A 21,472-nucleotide genomic window follows, 5' to 3' on the forward strand; every position below is an offset into this window, starting at 1 on the left:
GCATGCGATGCACTATTAAAGTGCAAGTACTTCTTGCCTCGTGTTAGTGACCAAACACACACTTGTATGTTCAACCACTTTGATAACCAGTGAATGCAAAATACATCTCCCCATAGTCCAATTTCACTATTGCCTGTGGTTGGGTTTGCAGATAATTGCATTCTATGTAAGTATGATGCAACATTTGTAATTTTGTGGAGGTCATATAATGTTTGAGAGTTCAATTCAAGGTTGTATGAGTCAATAGCATCTCTTTCACCTCTTTGGAGACAACTCATGAAATATTGAATGGTTCCTTTGCGTAGTTGAATTGATGTATACTTGTTTTGGAGCAAATATTGAAAGGAGTCGAATAAACAATCTCCAACTATGTATGTAAATGAATTTAATCTATACAACCCTTCTTTCTCTAGTACAGTGTCAATGTTAAATTGCGGAAGTTCTGTTTGAGTTTCATAGTTTTCTACATCAACAATTTTTGAAATGTTTTGTTTTGGTTGGCTTTTTTGGTTATAGTTTGTAAGATGTTTGTAATTTGTCATTTTGTCCATAGATGAAACAAATCGATGGATATTTTGACTTTGTTTACAAAAATTGTTGTTAAAATAAGCAATTCAGACCTCCTATATAAAATGTAGTATGCTATAGTATTGCCTATATTGGCTATTGCCCCAATACAAGTCAGAATATGGCTCTTATGGGTGGCTTGAGGAAATATATGCCAATTATGGGGAATCACTTTTCTTTTAGGAACATTTTCTCTTTCTGTCAAAAAACTATCGCATTTTTAACAATTGATGAGCTTAAAGAACTTTCTAATGACCAGCAAAATGCCTAGGAGATGATTCCCTTCAAAACTACCAGACACCATGAAATTTCTTAGATAAATATGAATATTTTATACATAAATATATAGTTAAATATATTTTCATTGCTAAAATAATTTCACCATTTTCATTTCACATTTTAACAAAAATTGTTCACAAATTGATAAAACAAATTGATGAAGCAATCTTTCATTTTGTAAGATAAAATAAATTGATGAATATTTTCCCTGTTTAGAAAAATTGTTGTTAAAATAAGCAATCTAGATCTCTTATATAAAATGTAATTTGTTACAGTATTACAAGGAAATACGATATAGTTTTGCGTACCTATTGCACAATATTGATTTTAGTATTTTCTTTAAAATAGTGTTTCTTAAGCTGCACAAGTATAAATAAAATAATTATTAGTCATAAAGTCGATAAACGTACTATGAATCATAAGTAAAATTGAAAATAGTTCAATGCTAAATTGCAAAGTCAATGTATTTTCTTATGAAAAATACAATGCATCGATACCTATAAATGTCTCCTTTGTTTTCAGTTTCTACATGCACAACAAGTATTAGTTGTGATATGTTCTTCTAAGCTTTGAAATTCATTGTATAAAATAATTTCATTTGTACATTTTGGAAAATGCAAGCATGTTTTGAGTAAATAAAAATCCAAAATTTCATGTCAAGTAATACCAAGAAGCTACTTCAGTGATTTGGCTAAAACAATTTCACCATTTCCAGTTCACATTCTAAGAAAAATACTAAGCCTATAATTATAAATTAGTAAAATAATCATTTCAAATTTTAACTTTTATATTAATTTAAATAAGATATTTTTTGAGAAAAGAGAAGCAAAAGAAAAAGCAATGTAAAAGTATTAACATATAAGAATATAATCGTAAGAAGAGATAATAAAAAATGACATCATTTTTAAAAATCAACACATAAATCAAAACTTTGATATTTTTAGAAACATATAAACAAATTGAATCTAAATTATTTTATAGAAGAACTAAAGGAAACTTAAAATATTTATTAATAATAAACAAAATATGATCTCCTATAATACAAAATGTAAACCTTCTTTCCAAATCAATTATAATACGAAGTGTAAATCTTTCCTTGAAAACAAATTTACAATTTTTTAAAAAACCTAATAAAACATAGACCATTTTCAACATTTTCAATATTTATTGCCTAAATTATATCCATCATCTTATTAAATTGTCCATAAAACTCCCACTGGTTAGACATTTCCAATTTTACCGGGCCCTCAATTTCAATATAAAATTGTTCCGTAAATTCAAAATAAAAATGTTTCTTAAATTGAAGATAAAATTGTACCCTAAAAATTTCTTACAGTATAAACATAGATTAAAAGCAAGAAAGGCGGGTCCCACTCCGAACCTTCCGCATTTTAACCCAAGGAGGCAGTAGAAGATATTTTTAACATTTTTTTAACAAAATTTTAACCATTGTTTAAAATGGCGGATCTCATTTCTCTGACGGCAATGTGCATAAAACGGGGGAAATTTTGGTATCCATTAAAATTTTTAGATTTTGTACTGTGTTGTGTGTAAAATATTTTATTTTATTTTTATAAGTTTCGTAAGAGTTTTAACTTAATTTGTATAAAGCGTAAAAGTCTCTTGCAGTGAGGGCCAATGACACTAAATTCAGACAAATAAAGCTTGGCATGCAATTTCAACAAAGATTAGAACTATGGCAAATCATTTGAATGGAAATTAGAGTAAAATATTGATGAATTCAGAGTAAAAATGCAAAGAACTACAATAAACAGCAAATTCTGTTGCCTTTTCCTTCCACTTTTCACAGCACGCAAACTCTATCAGAATGGAGTAGCATTCACAAAAATGATTATTGTTGTGGATTACAGGGGACCTTGAAAAGCTTTGCAAGAAGAGTAACAGCAGGAACACTTAAATACAAACCCAGCATGAATACAAATGTCAATATCAAAAGCCTTAAAAGATAAATTGGAAAAATTTAAGAGCCACAACATTTTCTCTCTAGCAATCTGTTAGTTTGCAGGCTATGGTAATAAGATTCAGCAATCACAAAATTTAATGCTAAAACTTGGCAGCTTAATAAAACTCATTGCAAAAAATAGAACCTTCACATTTAAATCACTTAATCAAAGAACAAAAACAACACCTCCTAACTATGCGATTAAGCAGTTTTGAAAATTCGATCAAATTTGTGAAAGTCAAAATGGGAATAGGAATTGCAATTCCAATAACAGCTATTCAGGTGGAATAACAAATGGTCATTTTAGGGTCAAGATAGGAATACAAATTCCTATTCCCAATTTTGATTTGGCGCACCCAAACCAAGGATTTGAAATTTTGGAAATTTGTTGATTCTTATTCCAATTCAATTCCAACAGCCAAACAGGCCCTTAGCAATGTATTTGGCCTCCAGTTCTTATTGATCAAGGACTTGTCTCCCTCTTTCGGGATCAATTTGATCAGGCCAATATTAATCTCTCTGCCTTGTGACCAATGGCTTCATCATATACCTATACCTGAGAAAGCTCCTTCCCAATGCAACTAATATTGCTCTTGTTACATGTCCAAATTCTAGAGCAGAAAGGCTGATGTAGCAGATTTGAAGTTGTGTATGATCATATTGTTTCAAGTAACAATTGACAATCGTTTGATTAAAGTAACATCTCTTGTCAAACTGATATTCATGAAAAATTCGGAGCCAGTTTAGATGCATGAACAAAGTCTCTAGACTTAGTATCAAACTATATGGGAGTGCTTTGGTGGTCAACAAGGAGAAAGCTGTCTCTTTCGCTCTTGGTTTGAGTATAATAATAACATAAAGTGAAGTTGGAATCTGGAGGTCTTTCTAAATCAATTGCCTCATAAAGGCTACGGCTTTCATTCTTTAAAGAATAATCTGATTTTTCTTCCAACAACTTATAACATGTTCTTATCAAGTGCATAAAAAAATAGAATCCATCTAAAAATGCAAATTGTTTCAGATGCAGTGAGGAACTTCATGAAGTTAGAAAAAAAAAAAAGAGATTATTTGAAGAGTATGAGATAATAGCCTTACTTAAGTTGTAGGCTTTATGTTGGATATATTACACCATATATGGAATGAATGCCAACCGTTTGACATTATGCCTTGCTGTTATGAATTTGCTGGCTGGATGTCAGAAAACAACTGTGCACTTGTACATCATTTACTGTTATAAATTTGTTGGTTAGAAATTGTTCTAAATGAGCTATGCATTGTACACCATTTAATGTTATGAATTTGTTGGATGGAAATGTTCGTGTGACTACACCTCTCAATTCTGGAAATTTTATTGTGATAACACTTAATAATTTGAAAAAGAAGAAGAAAATATCCCAAGCTCATTTATTGTGGTTAGTAAAATACCAAACACTTGAAAATATTAAGTTAGATAAATTTCACAATGGTAGGCATTACTGAACAGCAAATAGGAGTCCCAGTTAGTAAATTTTGCTTACTAAAATAAATATATGGTTACAACTGTCTTATCAATAGATAGAAGGTTTTGCTAGCTAGCTATCTTGAACATAGGTGATGTGATTCTATACTGGAGGTACAGGGAATTCCATAAAATTAGGATCCAAAAAAAGGGAAAATATTAGTGTATCGACAGTTTTTCACCGCAATAGAAACCAAAGTTATGCTCTGTTCTTATTGTTGCTTGAGTATACGTGAGCATTAATGGTCTAGAGCTAATTGAAATATTAGAAGATCTAGGCCTCATTTCCATTATTGGTTGATCCATGTCCATGATTTCCATTATTTTGATTGTTAATATTTTACCAAGCATTACCCACATTGCCATTTTGTTGAGAAGAGTGATTATTTGGGCCATCTGTTGGTGGGGCTGTGTCATCATATTTAACATTTTTCTTTGTGCCCTGGTCAACACTCCTAATCCATCTTCAAAACCAGTGGTAATATGTACTCCTCTGTCTCCTATTGTTCCTATAGGATTTTCAATTTGCCCAAACTCTGCTTGCTGGTCTAAATTCATATTCGATCTATATCTCCGGAGGTAATAATAATGAGTTGTGGGATGCATTACATTAACCCAACAGGCTGCAAGCTCTGAACTGTGCTCTGTTAACACTGTAATGCCCAAGTAAAGCCTAATATTTTTACGGTCTTGAAATTATTTGTTCTTTTTTAATCCATTAGTTCCTCTTCTGGGTTTACGTCTAAGATTAGAATCAGTAGTAGTAGCAAAGTGGATGGCGATGTTTCATGTTTGACCAAAACTTGTAAAAATTTGGACAGTGTACAGTTTATCATTTGCTATTAGTTTGAGGCTTGAAAGTTATAGGCGAGAAAGGCAGAAGCATCTAAGCCCGTGGCATCCCTTCCATTTCTATACCCCGGAGCATCCCTTCCAGTTACTATTCGAGAGCCATAAGCATTACACGACCCAGACCCAGTTCATGCTGTTCGTGATCGCCTAAAATTATATGGGCCAATGCCTAGGGATGCGAGATATAAAGAATAGAGTTGCTTCCCTAGTCCCAGCCGCCCGGGGGTTAGAACACGGACCGGACAACATAGGCAGGGACAGCAATTGAAGAGATAGGGGTGGCCCCTATGGCGAAAAAGGAAGCCCTAAACGGCCGGCATCTTCCGGACTATGTATGGGGATCCCTTTGTTGCCCTAGAATTTTATGGGATTCATCCACCAGTTGTCGAATTTTAGGGCCCATTTCAGAACCAGTTGATCCAGCCATTGACCTAGTGGCATACCCGATAGCTAGAAGAAGCAAAAGGTGCCCCTACAATTCTATGGGCCTCGCCTAGCGTACCTTTGCACGCACCTCAATATCCTGTAGCATCAAAGCAAGCATCATCACTAACATTTGACCGACCCCTTATAATAGTAGGGACCCGGAACCAGTGAATGATCCCACATTGGCCCATAGAATTGTAGGGGCTAGGTGATTCCAGTTGCCCATATAAGAATGCGGGCCAGTCTGCACCAGAAAAGTGGGGTTGTTGATCCGGTTGAACCGCCATCACCAGCGAAGGTAGCACCCTACCAGCCGCCACCTCCGGGTGGCCCTACTATTCTAAAGGCGGGAATCATAGTTCCCCTAGGGGCCCGGCCCAGATAGGCAGCATAATAAGAGTAACAGGATAAGCCTGCATGCAGAGGCAGGCACTTTATTACCCAGCTACAAGGGCGCCGCCCGCGCCCTAAACAGATTATTCCGTGCAAAGGCCCGCATGCATGCACAGGGGGCAAATCATCTGCCTTATAATAGTAGGGGGGAAGATCGCTGTAGGCGAATCAAACATCCCTGTGGGGGTGGAAAAGTGGCGGAGCAGCTCGCGCGGACCCAAAGGGCCAAGACTGGCCTCAGCAACGAAGATAGGAGACACGGGCAGCTTCCCGAACCAGGAAAAGAAGAAGGGCTACGGCAGGCGGGTGACCTCGTTTACCGCACCGGCTGGCTTTTCTTTCTGGTGATTTGACCAAGATTGCCCTAGCCATTTTATGGGCCTACGAATAATCGGGTGCCGCCAATTCTTTTAGGGGGCCTACAATAATAAAGGGCTAGGCGGGCAAGGGGTGTGAAGCGACTATATTTGCTTTAGGTGGTCCGCATCCGTAACAGAGAAAGCTGAGCGGTAAATAAAAGGATAGGCACAAGCAGTATAAGAAAGGGCAGTTGAAGAAAAACTGTTCAGCTGCAGAAGGCTATTTATAAAATATTACCGCAGAATCAAAACAATTCAACAAAAAAATTAAATTATCCGCAGAAGAAGAAGAGTAAATGTTTCAGAAGTATAAAGAAGTTAAAATTAGCGGTATTTACAACAAGTCTGGATCCTCCAGAGTTCTATTTACAAGCCTCCAGCCTAGACTAATTATTAATTTAAATGAAATTAACTAGAAAACGTCTCACTAGAAACAAAACATTAATTTAGCCGCAGAAAGGTAATTATAAATTGTTTCAGTAGAAACGAAACAGTTCAACCGCAAGAGGTTGATTGAAAACAGTAAAATCTAAACAACCCAGAAATCTAAACAACTGTGCACAACAGAGCAAGCAAACAACGAGATTGCAAACAAAAACCCTTCCATAGCATATGAATTCGACTACTTACATTTAAAAATAAAAAATTATAATGCGTTAATACCTGTTCTGAATATTACAAATTTTCTGCAAACAGCCAACGGAGTCAATCCACCAACAGTCCAACGCAAGCACTGGATAGCAACAATAGCAATCACTTGAAACGGGTCACAGAAAGCAGAGTAAATAAAAAGCAAACAAGTCTCCGAAAAAAAGAGAAAGCCAACCGACCTAAACATGTTGTCAGACATTAATGGAACCCGAGGCTGCCAGACGTTAATGCAACGTACATGAAATTTATTGGTCATTAAATAACCAACGTTAATGATCTGTAAAACACAACGTCCAATTTTACTCATTTTTCCAATACTAAAAATATTTTTTTCATTGCCTTTTTGTTTGAAAGCCAATGAAAATGCAAATAAATATTAGTTTTCTGATTTATTAAATGTAATGAAATTAGGAAACTTTGTAAATATATCAAATGTTTAAACATATTGAGAACCTGATTGGTGCATGATTGGTGCACTTAATAGTAAACTGCACTAAAGGAAAACAATAGTAACCTGCCGCAGGCAGGAACTAATAATAATAATCAGCCGATTTCTTTTCAAATTTGAAATTCAAACGATTTAAATAGAGTTGCACAACAGAAGGGGTCCACGAGACAGAGGAGGGCAACTGTTCGAATCCCCTGGGAAGCAAATTTTGCAATCGGGCGGAATAGTGGGAGAAGACGATGGCTCTGGTTCAATTCTGCGGAGATGATAGCGAGTTGGACGATGCAGAACTCTGGGCCGTCATCGATTCCGCGTCTGCTTCACATTCCGTTCAGAAACAACAGTCCCGAAATAAGCACTCTTTTTACCCTCCGCCCGGCGGCCATAAGATGATCACAAAGAACGCTTTGGTACCAGTGGTAACTGAGCTTCCCCCTTCGCCATTGTCAGATGTTTATCCGTACCCAGAAAAGGCTCAGAAAAACCAGAAAAGATTTCAAGCAGACTATCACGTGGAAGAAGAATCCTCCTTTTCTCCCAACGGTGAAGTGGTGCAGCGCCCCTGGACACGCGCCCTTGCCCCTCCGAATAAATTCGCTAGATATGATAATGGAAATAACAACAGGAACAACACTAACAATAATGATTCACGGAGACAGCAGCATAATAACAATAACGGCAATTATGCTTGCTACGTAAAGCCACTCCAAATTCAGCAGTCTTCGTCTCCGCCTTCGCCCGCATTAAAAAAGCATCCAATTCAAGAGTTTGCTTGCCGCGATGCCATGGCCTTGAAGGAGAATTTTCCTGCCATGATTTCTGCGAACCAGTTTAAGCATTATCAAGATACAGCCATGTCGGTATGTCTCTTATTCTTTGCAGTTTTTCCGGGATTGACTCTCATTATAGGAATTCTCAGAACATATGCTATACATTTTTCAAACTTATTCTAGATAGGCTGCCAGTTTATAAGTTTTTAATTTCTCCGGCCCACGGTTGGTAATACCAAATCACAGTTTTTTTTGATGAGGAGTGAGGAAGCTCGCTCGAAATGGCTGACATTAACTTCTAAACATTTTATCCCTAAGAACTTTGGCAATTGTTACGAATTGTCGAACCTGGAAAAGCCAAATATCACGAAAAACCTGCTATAGAGAACTTTTGAACCTTTGAAGTTTCGCTTCATTATTATAACACTGCTTAAATACTGATGATTGATCGGTTAGCGAGTGATCCAGATGGTCGATTGTTCATAAAATCGTATTACAGATCTCTGAAGAAGGTTCTTTCTTGTCACTACGGACAATGAAAACCTTAAAACATTGATTTTGACCTTTGTTCCACAAATAATCTGACCTGCTAATATCAATCAAATTGTTTATTTCATATGTTCTCCCACTAGGCGATTGAAATTGAACATTTTCACAACTTCTATAAAACAATCTAACAATTAGGCTTTATGAAATCTTTTAAATTTTGTATCATTGTTTTCGATTGTGAAATTTCTCGCCAAATTTCCGAACGTTTAATGACAATTAGCCTGCTGTTCACAGCCCTCTGTAACCAATTTTAGGAATGCTTCAGATTGCCAAGTAGTTGTAATTAACCTGTAACACCACAAGTTGAAGGATCGAATCAATAATATTCCTGTAGCATAAGAAATGAAGTAACTTTGGTTACTTTGCAAACAAACAAAAACACAAGTGAAGGTCAGAAGGAACATTAGTCAACAGAGTGAGGCTTTTCTATTTTAATCATTCTGAATCCAATAGTTGAAACCAGTAAATGGAATTGTAAGACACGTGCCAATGTAGGTAACTTAGATTGCCATCTACTTATTCTGCTGGATGCATTATAATATTTCTAGTGAATCTTTAGGTGATGCGATAGCTTTACATTCTTCTGCAGGAGTATTCAAGAAAAGAGGGAACACGAGATACCTTTGATCCGGATTTGGTAATATGTGTTGCATTCTTAATCCCTACAAGAATTTATTGCATGTTATAGCAGATAAATACGTGTGTACTAGCAGGTGGGTAAAATGATCCCTGATTGTTTGGGTATAGCTTAAACCTTGACCTTTTATTTCTTTTCCAATGGAAGATGCCCCCTTGACTTGATATCTTCATGCCTTTTCCACTCATTGTAATTCTGTCAAGCAGTTTGCTAGCAAGTTGATTACTGAATTTTCTGATTTGTTCCCAGTTTCCAGTTGTATATGTTGTTTGTTGTTATTTTTTAAGCGACTCCCAGATTTCATTCAGTGTAGGAAACAATACATGCCAAATAACTGGCAATACCATATAGAAGATAAATGTTGATAATGCAGAAGTTCATTCAAACTTCGTAGGATTTGTTCAAGCATTACAAATTAAATTCATACAATATTGCAGAGCTGGAAAATGTCTTCAAATATGGTTACTACACTCAGTCTGGTTCAGACTTCACCAGCAAATTGATCTTCCAAAGAAAGTAATGCCAAGACTTCAAATTGCAGATTGAATACTCCAGATGATATGGCTGGCTGGTATCAGCAATGGTAGTCCTTCAAGTTGCAGTCACAGACCCTATATACCCTCAAATGCCGCATCCAGCAGTCCCCATGCCAAGCAGATATGTAGCAATAGGAAGAAGTATGCCCCAGGCCAGAAGTTTATGGCCAGTACAAATATGCAGGTACAGCAATATAATGTTGTACAGCCAGGTATAAGTGTAACAGCAGTAGATTCCTACTCAACTTCCAAGAGCTTCAAATTAGAGATCTGCTAAGGATTTGAACTCTATATCTGATAAGCAAAATCTGAGATGTGTTTATTGTTACTTGAAATAAACTCCAAAAGAATTCCCCATTTATATTGATCAAGGATCCTGTTGACTGTGTCTTTCAACAGTGAAGAGAAGGTAATTGATGAGGGATGAAGAACTCTCCGTTATTCCATAAATTTCTTATTTCATCCAGCATTCCAAATGAACTTTACAAGTTTGCTTTTATCACATTCGTAAGAGGTTCCACTCTCATAGCCAATCCATGTGCAATAAAATATATCACCTGTTTGGTCTTTCAAATATAAAGATCTCATTGTTTTTTAAGAATTTTAACTTACTTCTCTTACTTAGGATGATAAATGACCCCTTTGTAAAAACAATGACATGTTACTAGGTTAAGGGGTACAGGTCGCTTGGCATAAAGTGACAATCTAAGAGACTTAGGTAAATAAGAATTAAGATAAATTTTTCTTAACACAAGTAAATTTCACCGAATGTCCTAGAATGACATATTTCAATGCTGTGGAAATAGAGGCTGGCTCGATTGCTGAAAATATCAGTGAAACCTGTTGAATATGGATAGCTGTGACTCTGAGTATCTCTGTATTTGTGGTGTCATTTTCTTGATCTACTTATTTCTCTGCTGTTCGTGACTTTCACATCCTCCTGCTGCTCTAGTGCTATTTTCTATTTTAGAGACCCTGTTTTCCTATGCGCACATCAGACTACATCAGACTACATCTTTGTTTCTCTCCTATGTTGATGTGACAGCGATGAGCTTTTGTTCTCCTCATCCCAAAATTGAGGCCTTTTGTCCCCCCATCCCGGAAACTTGTCCCGACGTACCTGATCGCTGGTGTTACACTGAAAAATATAGACTTATTAGTTGAAACCAGGTGTAGGTGCGAGACATATCTTACTGGTTATGGTATTTTTTCTGCAATTTTAGTTCCAATTTCACCTTGATTTTGTTTCATCTCTGCTGTTTGTTGGCTCTGTTTAGTTGCTCTTCATTGTGCTCTGACAGTATTTGAAGAGTCATTATCATTTTTATCAATTGAGGTTCTCTCCTTCATGTTTCACTCTGTATCTAGTATCAGAAATATTTGTCTATTAATCTGTGTGCACTTCTTTTAGTCTTCTTGATGCTTCTGTTGCTGTGTTTGAGTTCCACGTTTGAGCTGTGTATCTCAGTCACTTTGTTCGCATTCTTCGTCTTGGTGAGCTCCACGTGTTTGATGAAGTGGTATAATGTTTTCTAAGCCTACGTGGACTTGTTGCTTCAAATATATGGAGTAGTTTTATTATTGTCTACCACTTTCTCATATTACTTTTATGCTTTGTCAGTTTCTTTGGTCTGTCCGTATGGTGGTAGTCTTTAAACTTCCGTGACACTATTCGTTTTGAAAACGAAGGAAACTGAAAAGCATACAAGATATATATTCTTAGGTACAAATTGAAATTAGCAGGGATGTTACATTTAATGAAGATGTAGCTTGCAGGCTACCCAAAAAGTCTAACATTGAAAATAATGAAGAAATTTTTGTGCATCCTCAAGATTTTATCATGACTGATCCGCATCCAACTTCAGAGATTCAAAGGGAGAATGTAGATTCAGATGATCTTGCTGATCCAATTAATCCAATTGATTTTATAGACACTCCAGCATGTCCTAGTATTACTCCAGCAACTAAGACAAGAACTGTATGGGCTAGAAACACTATGGAAGAAGCTGAAAATTATGCAGCCCCTTGTGGTACTTTCAGAGAAAGTTAAAGGCCTCAAAGGTTTGCTGGTTATGTTGCATTAATTGAGTCACATAATTGCATCTGAACCATTTAAGTGTTGAAGAAGCTTCAAATCAGCAAGTGTGGAAGGATGCAATGTTGGAAGAGTATTAGTCTATCCTTAAAATGATGTAGAGGATATAGTTTTAAGACCAAAAGGTAAATCTGTGTTTTCTTTTAAATGGTTAATTTAAGATTAAACATCCTACTGATGGTAGTACAGAGAAATATAAGGTCAGATTTGTAGCTAGAGTTTTGTCTAAAAATTAAGGTATTGATTATGAAGAAATATTTGCACTTGTAGCACATTTCAGCCATTTCTATTGCAGCTGTGAAGAGTTGGAAACTTCATCAAATGGATGCAAAAACAACATTCTTAAATGGAGTAATTGAAGAGGAAGTTTACATTGATCAGCCTAAAGGGTTTGTAATTCATGATAGTGAGTCACATGTGTGCAAGCTAAGAAAGGCTTTGTATGCTTTAAGCAAGCCCCTTGTGCTTGGTATGAGTGAATTATTAACTATCTTCTGTGGTATGACCTTAAGCAAGCCCTTCGTGATAGCTATCCTCTAGGAGTAGCTATGGTGAATATTTTATGCTGTTCTAATTCGCCCTGTAGGAGTAGCTATGGTGAATATTGTTATGTTGAGATAACAATACCTTCATTGCAAAAATCTATGATGAGATTTTTTTGTTAATATTATTCCTGGTTGCAGCTATGTGCACTTGCAATATGAAGGCATTTTGAATATTTCTCTCTTGCTAAGAGGGAGTGTTGAAACCAGGTGCAGTTGTGCGACAAATCTTACTAGTTGTGGTGATTATTCTTGCAATTTTAGTTTCTATTTCACTTTGACTTTTTCTTGTCTCTATTGTTAATTGGCTCTGTTTAGTTGCTCCTGGTTGTGCTCTGATAATATTTGAAGAGCTCATCATCATTTTTATTAAATGAGGTTCTCTCCTTCATGTTTCATGTTGTATTTGGTATCGAAAATATGTGTCTATTATTTTGTGTGCTCTCCTTTATTCTTCTCGATGCTTCTGTTGTCGTATAGCTGTTTCCATTTTTGAGCTGTGTATCTCGGTCGCTTTGTGTTCTTTATCTGTTGAGCTCTACATGTTTGATAAAGTGGCATAATGTTTTCTGAGCCTATGTGGACTCATTGCTTCAAATATATGGAGCAGTTTTATTTATTGTCTATCATTTTCTCATATTATTTTTATGCCTTGTTGGTTTCTTTGGTCTGTTCGACTAGTGACAGCCTTTCAAAATTGATGGGACTGTTCATTTTGAAAATAAAGAAAACTAATGAATGGTGTGTGCCGATTTCTACTACAAGGCATTTTTATATAACAAATTTTTTGAACTGCTATTCAGATCTATATATGTACAGGAGGTCTAGTGATATCAAGTTTAGCAGTTTGATTCATTCTAATGTAAAATTTCATGATATTTTATGTAACATTTTAGCTTTGTAATGATTGATTGTGTATATAGTCTGAGTTATGCTTATTTGTAATAAGATTTGTTTCATTGGAGTCACAAACACTTTGTATTGTGATATTGAAAACAACATTTTGTTTGTATTCATAAAATTCTGATTAGTATGTGATCACAGAGCTTTGAAGTTTTAGCAGAGACAAAGATATAATAAATGGATTATTTTTGGTGGGTGGGGTTGGTTCCCTTATTGAGGAGGGTTTTTCCAAGGATATTTTCTAGTTCTCTGTTTATTGCATTTCTAGATTCTTTTGGTTATAGATTTAACATTATTAAAAATAGCAACTGCTAAAAATAGTGTGTTCAGACACCAAACTGGCCCAATCTGAGATACATTGAAACATTCTTTAAATAGTAAGTGCTAAAAATGGTTTTTGATAAAAATAGAAAATCTTGGACAAGTTCGAAATCACTCTAGAAGGTGTCGTTCGTTTCCATTATCCATCTTGTACACTTGATTTGTGTCACACTCTAAACCATTCTATCCAAACGATTCCATGAGTTGGAATGCTTGGATGCAGGCTTAGAGCTCCCTATCCATGGAGTGCAAGAGAGTATATTTCAAGAATAAGAAAGCTCTCAGATGAGCCTTAGAGATACTCTTCTTGCTAGTAAACCATGCAATGAGAGGTTCCAAAGACAAGATGCAAGAATGCAAATGTCTCAAGGAGTTCTTCAAGGATGCAATGCAAATGAAAATTAAGCTACAATGAGATGCAAAGTGGAGCTATGCTAAAACATGTATAAGAGTGTTACAATCCAAATATTAAGCTATGTGAGATAGATTATTGCAAAATAGAAGCTAAACTAACATGCAACATGAATCTAAGCTAAAATGCTATGGTATGAGAGAATGTAGACAAGAAATAGAAATTCTCCACAAAGCTCCAAAGAAACCTGTTAGAAAACCTGCAGCATAACAATATTCAAAATGAGGATTGATTTGAAGGGAAAGCTCTCTCCTTTTTAAAGTTGCACGGACGGTAGAGATCAAGATGAAGATGGTGGATGATCAACGGTGGAATTTGAAAAGAGGAGTGATCCATGTGCACACACAAGTCAACCAATAGAATATAAGTTGACTTGTCACATAAGACAAAAGTCTCACAAGCCTTTTCTTTTAATTGTAAAATAGAAAAAAGACTTTATGTGTGCACTTTAAGTGGGTTAGAAGAATGGGGTGTTTTATTTAATTAAAAGGGGACATGTTATTTTAATCAAATAATGAACTTAGGATAGCATAGTCAAACTATAGGTTATAATCAAATAAATTGATTATTAGCAATTTGGTCTAGATAAATGATTAAATTAATTTAGCCAAAATGCTGAGAAGGGGGCCAATAGTCTAGATGACCATTTTTAGGTGATTACATTTGCCCCTCTTTGACTAATGCGTGATCAATCTGGGAACACATTATGTCAAAGAAAATCGAAGCCAAGTAGGCGATGATAGATATAGATATCTGATTCCAAAGAATGAAATGCAAAAATAGATAGCAAGTCCTGAATGCACAGCCTGATAGCGGTAGTACTGAACATTAGGAAGATGATGTTAGGATCCGAAAAGAATTCTAACATCTAGCAAAGCGAATGGATCGAGAGCAATTGATAAGGTCAAACAAATGCTCTTAAGAAATGGATAGCTGTAACAATCAGGAATAGAGTATTTCTGCCCCCTCGGGATCGAAATCGAAATGAGGTAAGAGGAAGCGGAAACTAGCTAGATATGAGCAAATTGAGATATGGCAATGTCTGATATGACAAATAAATGATTAGAACCCAAGAATGACTATAAGAAATTGATAAAATGCCCCAGTTTGACTAGAGTTGACCTTGAAGGATATAGCATAAAAATTAGGTCAAATCTAGTAGAGAGATGATTTAGATGTGAAAAGGTGAATTGAAGTAGATATGAAGTATGGAAATGATGAAGACATGAAAAAATGAAGATGCCCTAGTGATGATTCAGAGATTAGACCTCAAAAGGTCAGCTAATTGCTTAGAAGAAAGTAGAATTTTAAAAGACAATTTTGACCATCAAGATGAACTCGAATTTGGATTTCAATCTCGAAAATGAATCTAGGACGTTGAAATTATTTAAGAGGTCAAAACTTTATATAATGTGATGATAAGATAGAAAAGAGATGAAGTGAAAGATAAAGAAGGTAAAAGACATGAACTAGAAGAAAGTAAAGAAATATATGAAAGGAGTTAGCCGATACGTCTATGAAAAGATGAAGAGAGAGCTCTCCCCATAAGCAAGAATGCAAGACTAAGCTAGAAAATGAACCTAAAATGCAAGCTAATATGAAAAGTGGTTTACCAGCAAGAAGTGCATAACATTTAGACTCTTAATTTCATCATTGAGCATTTATTAGGTACATCATGAGACCATACAACCATCACTAGTATAACTATGAGGATATGAATATGATCGATATCAGATAGGTATGTGGAAATCCAATCTAAGCATTAGAGACATGTAAGTCAAGATAACTACGCGATTAGATTCCCTAAGTTTAATTTAGCAAGATTACACTTGTATCAAGGCATAAGCGCTAGGATAAACCCCAAGTGTGGTCTTGCGAAACAGTCAAGGATGATACATTTGTAAGTCAACGTGTTGGATAGGACAAGCATAAATGCTTACAACACTATAGACAAACAAAGTATACCCACAAGCAGAAATCAAGAAAGTATGTCCCATGCCCCCAATCTTCTAGTCAACGACATCCTCGAAAGGCTATTAGGGAGGGAACACATGGCAAAGAAATCATCATAGACAACACACAAAGTAGATAAAGATCAACATAGCTCAGTCGTTTAAGTGTTAAAGTGTGTGTGTGTAAGTCACTTGGCCATTTCTTCAAGACTTGATTCTGATAGTGAGAAATATCGCGACATCGGAGACCGTAGGTAAACCATCTGAAAAGTGTTGAAAAACACTTGATGTCAAGGTGGGGGAAGTGTTGAGAAACACTATTTTCTGAGTTGTCCAAGAAACCCTAATGCACAAGAATACCTCAATAGGCTAAGCAGTTGTGCCTCCAAGGACAAGAAACAATTCCAAGCTAGAAATGTGTAGCAAAATAGGTGATTGAGACTGATAGACAGATGTGCAAGGGTCTCAAGTAGCACTTGTTTCCAGATTTTCACCACTTGACAGATTTTTTCAGGACTTTTTTCAATTTTTTGTATTTTTGTATTTTTGATTTTTTTGGTGATACATCAAAGTGCCTATTGCTAGGTTTTCACTAAGAAGATCTTTTTTTCAGGACATTTTTTGATTTTTAGGATTTTTTTCAAGATCATATATGATCTTTTGGATTTTTTAGAAGGTTTTAGAGATCACTAGTTCTCAAGAAAGATCACATCATTTTCTCCCAATGTCTAGCAAGGTATAGGACATGATGGAGAAACAAGCCAGTGGATAAGCAATAATGCATAAGAAAGGAATGCGAAGCAAGTGAAAGTGATCCTCAAGAACTGACTCCTCAAGAGTACCCAAGCTAGGGAAAGAGGTGAAATAGTCATATGAAGCATGTTTTGGATAAGAAATGGAAGTAATGAGCAAGATAGCATGTAGAATAAGTAGTGAAGCCAACAAGTGAGATAGCATGAAGCATGTAGTCCAAAAGAGTAGACATGTCAAGAGACCTAAGAACCATTTTTATTTATCATGATCAAGACCAAGAGGTCAACTAGATAGTATAGCAATGGGATAGAGCAATAAGAATAAAGCTCAAGATAGAGGCTGTGAGTGGATGGGAGAGCACAATAGAAAATCTGGTGGATAAGATAGCCAATATGCAAAGATAGCTCAACATTGTCAAGATCAAAGAGAGAAGAGAGGATAGATGGATGATGGAAGAATTACGCATGACGCTTGTTTGCCAGGTTTTCATCATGGTACTTATCCAAGGTGCCACAAGAAGTAGTTTTCACCATAGGAGAAATTTATTTCTCTTTACTTTTGCTACCAAGGTGCCACAAGAAGTGGTTTTCACCAAGGCACATTTTCATTCTTTTCATTTTTTCTTCTTCATTTTTTTTTTTTTTCTTTTTTTTTCTTTTTTCTTTTTTAGAAAGAGCTCAAGTGTTTTGAATTTAGATAGTGCTCCTATAGGAAAGATAAGCCATGATAAGCCAAGACCATAGAAAGGTATGCTCAAAGATGTTGATAGGGTGATGAAAGGGAAATGGGATTAGGAAGAATATATGGAGGATAAGAGGTCATGTATAGAAAGGAGGTGTAAGCTTTAGAGGATTTCATGTGGGTAGCTAAAATATTGGACAAAATCAACATTGACACACACCTTGAAGGGTATTGGAATGATGGAGGAATCATGGATGAAGTAGCTTGAGGTTTAGATGTATGAGGTGGTAGAAGAGATTTGGAAAAAAGTGGAGTGGAAGGCTTTGGAATAATTTTAGGAAGATTTTTGGAAGAAGATGGAATGGAAGCCTTTGGAAGCTTGAATGTCAACTTTGAAATATTTTCAATATTTAAGTCTTTTAAAAGAGACTTGGGAATCCACATAGCTTTAAATTTTCCTTGTTCTTTGGGTGCTTGAGAGTGCATTTGTATAATGATGCATTTAGGAACCCATATTTTCTTTGGTTTAGCTTTTTTAATAGTGGACCTTTGCGGTCTCTTTTGTGTATTTTCCTTCTTAGCATTCACATGTCGATTAGATGGGACATAGTGATCTTTCTTTTTCAATGGATTCTTATGTTTATTCTCACTTCCAAAGGACTTGAGATTTGTGGATGAATAAGGATGATATGACTGGTTTGGATGTATAGATGGGTGAAAAGTCATCAAGGATGAGTGTCTTTGTTGATCTTGAGGTATGATGGGAGAGCTAGGGAATGAGCTAGGAGCGAATGTAGGAGATGGAGGAACATAAGGCCCCAAAATGGATGGAAGGTTTGGATGCTTTAGCTTAGATGGATAAGGACCAAGGATAGATTTAGAAGATGCAAAGGGATAGTGGGAAGGGATATCAACATCTTTAGAATGAGCAACATGGTCAAAGCCATCAATAGACTCATGAGTACCTTTGATAGGAACAACATTTTTAATAGTAGCACTTGAAGCTTGAGCACAATTTTGAAGTGGATATGGAGAAGTAGAACATGAGGGGATGCTTTGATCTTGACAAGTAGCCTTGGATAGCATATGAAGAGAACTTTTCTCATAATTTTTAGGAAGCTCAAGGGAGATAATGGAAGTGGTATCTTCATCATACTTGGGGGGTGGACAAGATATAGGATATGGAGGGGAAAAATATTGAAAGAGATGAAAGGGTGCTTGATCTTGATCTTTCTTTACATTTATAGCTTTTTCTTTTTGAGAGTCCTCTTGACAGGGAGCCACTTCTAAGGACAAGGGAGAATGAAGAGAGAATGGAGTAGTGCTTGGATTAGGCATAGTAGTGCATGAAGGTTGAGGATGTTTAGGATTGGTAGCATGGAAAAGGTTTGCAGCCAAGTGAAGGTTAGCTTGAGTTTCTTTTAGAGGTAGCCCTTGAGGATACACATAGTCAATGTGGAAAGCATTAGGTTCCTTTTTTGATAGAGGCATGTTGGAAAGCTTTGAAGTTTTGGGAGATGCATGAGTGTTGGAAGAAGTGGAAGATGTAATGGAGCCACTACTAGACATATGTTCATCAACGTAATCTTGCTCAAGAGAAGTATCCTCGACACATGAGTCACTAGAGGTTCGAATAATTCCATTATCAATAAGATCTTGGATTTTATGTTTTAGCTCAATGCAATCTGAAGTACTATGCTCATTATGTTGATGATAAGCACAATAGATATCCAAGAATGGGTTTCCATATGAGCTAGACTTAGGTAACATGATGATCTTATTGCCAAGAAGTTTTTGCAAAGTGTCATCATAAGAATCTTCCAAGGGAGAAAAAGTTCTATCAAAATTATGTCTAGAGTCCTTTTGTTGTTTCTCATGTGAATGGTATGCATCCATGTCTTCATCATTATCTTGGTCAAAAATAGGTCCATCATGAAATTTTAGCATAGGCTCAAAGGAGGTATCACTTGCTTGTTCTCTAAAGAGGTCTTTAGATCTAGAAGAAGAAGACATTTGATGTCTTAAAGTAGAGCATGTAGACCTAGAAGAAGAGGATGACCTCAAAGAAGGTGACTCACATGCATGTAAAGACCTTAAGGAAGATTCATGTAATGATGCAATCTTCTCCTCTAACCTTTTCTCAAGTTTAGACTTCATTTCTGTCATGCGCTTAGAGAGATGAAGGTAAGAAAGATCATTTGTCTCTTCTAGTTCTTTGTATTGCGTATATAGATCTTGAAACTCTTTAGTGGCATGGAGGATATCATGATCATCTAGATTTGGCCGAGATTTGATAGCACAAGCTTTGAATGCCATAGTTTTAGATGCAAAGCCAAGCATAAAAGAGCCTACAAGATAACTTGACGTTGAAACTATAGGAGGTAGAGTGTTCACTTGCCAAGCTAGTAGAGAGAGATTAAAGTGACTTGTCAAACAATATGTCCAAGAAACTTACGACATGAATGACTCAAGTCAATAGCTAGGCAAGATGCCCAAATAGCCAAATAGATAGAGCAAGCAAGGTGACAAGTGAACAACTCTCCAACCCAAGAGTGTAGTCAAGAAATCAAGGCAACCATTTTAGCAAAAAGATAACTAGCAAGCAAACATAGACTATGAAGATAGGAAGACCATGAGCACTAAGACCAAAGAGTCACTTTAAGCATGTTCAAGCACTAGAGACATATAAAAGAAAAGTCAAATGATGAGACTCCTCTTAGCAAGCAACATAAGAAAATGTTTGCACTTGATGTTTTGACTTGGTTGACAAAGTTTAACAATAGTTGATAGCATACAAGTTTGATGTTCAAAAGAAATGAACAAGACACATCCTTTAATCTCTGAACCTTGTTAAATGCATTCGAGAAATGAACAAGACAGACTTCGTTTTGTCCCAATATAATATAAAATCTACACACCTCGCCCCTGAGTGATAACATGGAACCCTCCTTTGCACTTGCAAAGGTCCAAAACCAAAGCTACTCTCTGACTGAGGGAAGCAAAAAGATCTCAAGTCAAATGACTTGATGCAAATCAAATTCAAGCTCCCTCAAAACACCTAAACTAAGCAACTAAAAGAAAACTACTCTAAACAATTGAAAGGGAAACTACTCTAACCCTTGGGCCAAATGGTCCAAGATAAACTCTATTCTAAAGAACTGAAAGCAAACCTAAACTAACAACTGAAAGCAAACCTAAACTAACTATGTACAAAGGGCTCCGGACAGAGTCCTAGGCTTGGAAATAATGCTTGAGGAATTGCCCATTGACGGGCAATGGGATATCTCCTCCAGTGAGTGTCTTGAGTCTAAATGCATTATCTCCGATGATTTCAGCAATCTGGAAAGGACCTTTCCAAAGTTTGTCGAATTTATTATGTTGTCCTTTCTTTTCATGGGCTTTGTCCCAATATAAGACCAAGTCAGAAATCCTGAAGGCCTTGTTTTGTGCTTTTCTGTCAAACCAACGTTTTACTACCCCTTGATGTTTTGCAAATTTTTCCAGGGCTTCGTCTCTTTTCTCATCTAACTGCATCAGTTGAGTCAACCTGACTTGGACTCTGTCTTCGTTCTCATCATAGTATTCCTGTATGAACCTTAAAGTTGGAATTTTCAATTGAATTGGGAATACAGGGTCTTGTCCATAAACCATATGAAAAGGAGTGATCCCTATGGATTCTTTAACTCTTGTTCTATCTGCCCACAAAGCGTATCTCAGTTGTGTGTGCCAATCTTTTGGGTTCCTGTCTAAAAGTTTTCCAATCACAGTCAAAAGGTTCTTGTTTGTGGATTCTGCTAGGCCATTTCCCTGGGGATAGTAACCTGATGAAAATTTTAAAATAATCCCGTGATCAAATGCCCATGTATGAAATTTCAAAGAAGTGAA

The 21,472-nt window shown here is 36.1% G+C and overlaps 1 protein-coding gene across 2 annotated transcripts in view; it reads left to right on the forward strand.

The window, feature by feature from the left end:
* The first annotated feature begins 7,551 nt into the window (after positions 1-7,551).
* Positions 7,552-21,472, forward strand: part of LOC149543234 (peptide transporter family protein) — a 75,249-nt gene continuing 61,328 nt past the window's right edge. Inside the window, exon 1 of one of the 2 annotated variants that reach the window (XR_016355607.1) lies at positions 7,552-8,296. Coding sequence is in view for 1 of the 2 variants with exons in the window: in XM_089798082.1 (XP_089654208.1) it covers positions 7,676-8,296 (621 nt within the window). In the remaining variant the exon portion in view is untranslated. The remainder of the gene's footprint in view (positions 8,297-21,472) is intronic. The other variant, XM_089798082.1, reaches the window with a different exon arrangement.

This window comes from Cupressus sempervirens, chromosome 8 (assembly GCF_028749045.1).
Source record: "Cupressus sempervirens isolate cs-2001-9-10 chromosome 8, ASM2874904v1, whole genome shotgun sequence".
Taxonomy (NCBI): domain Eukaryota; kingdom Viridiplantae; phylum Streptophyta; class Pinopsida; order Cupressales; family Cupressaceae; genus Cupressus; species Cupressus sempervirens.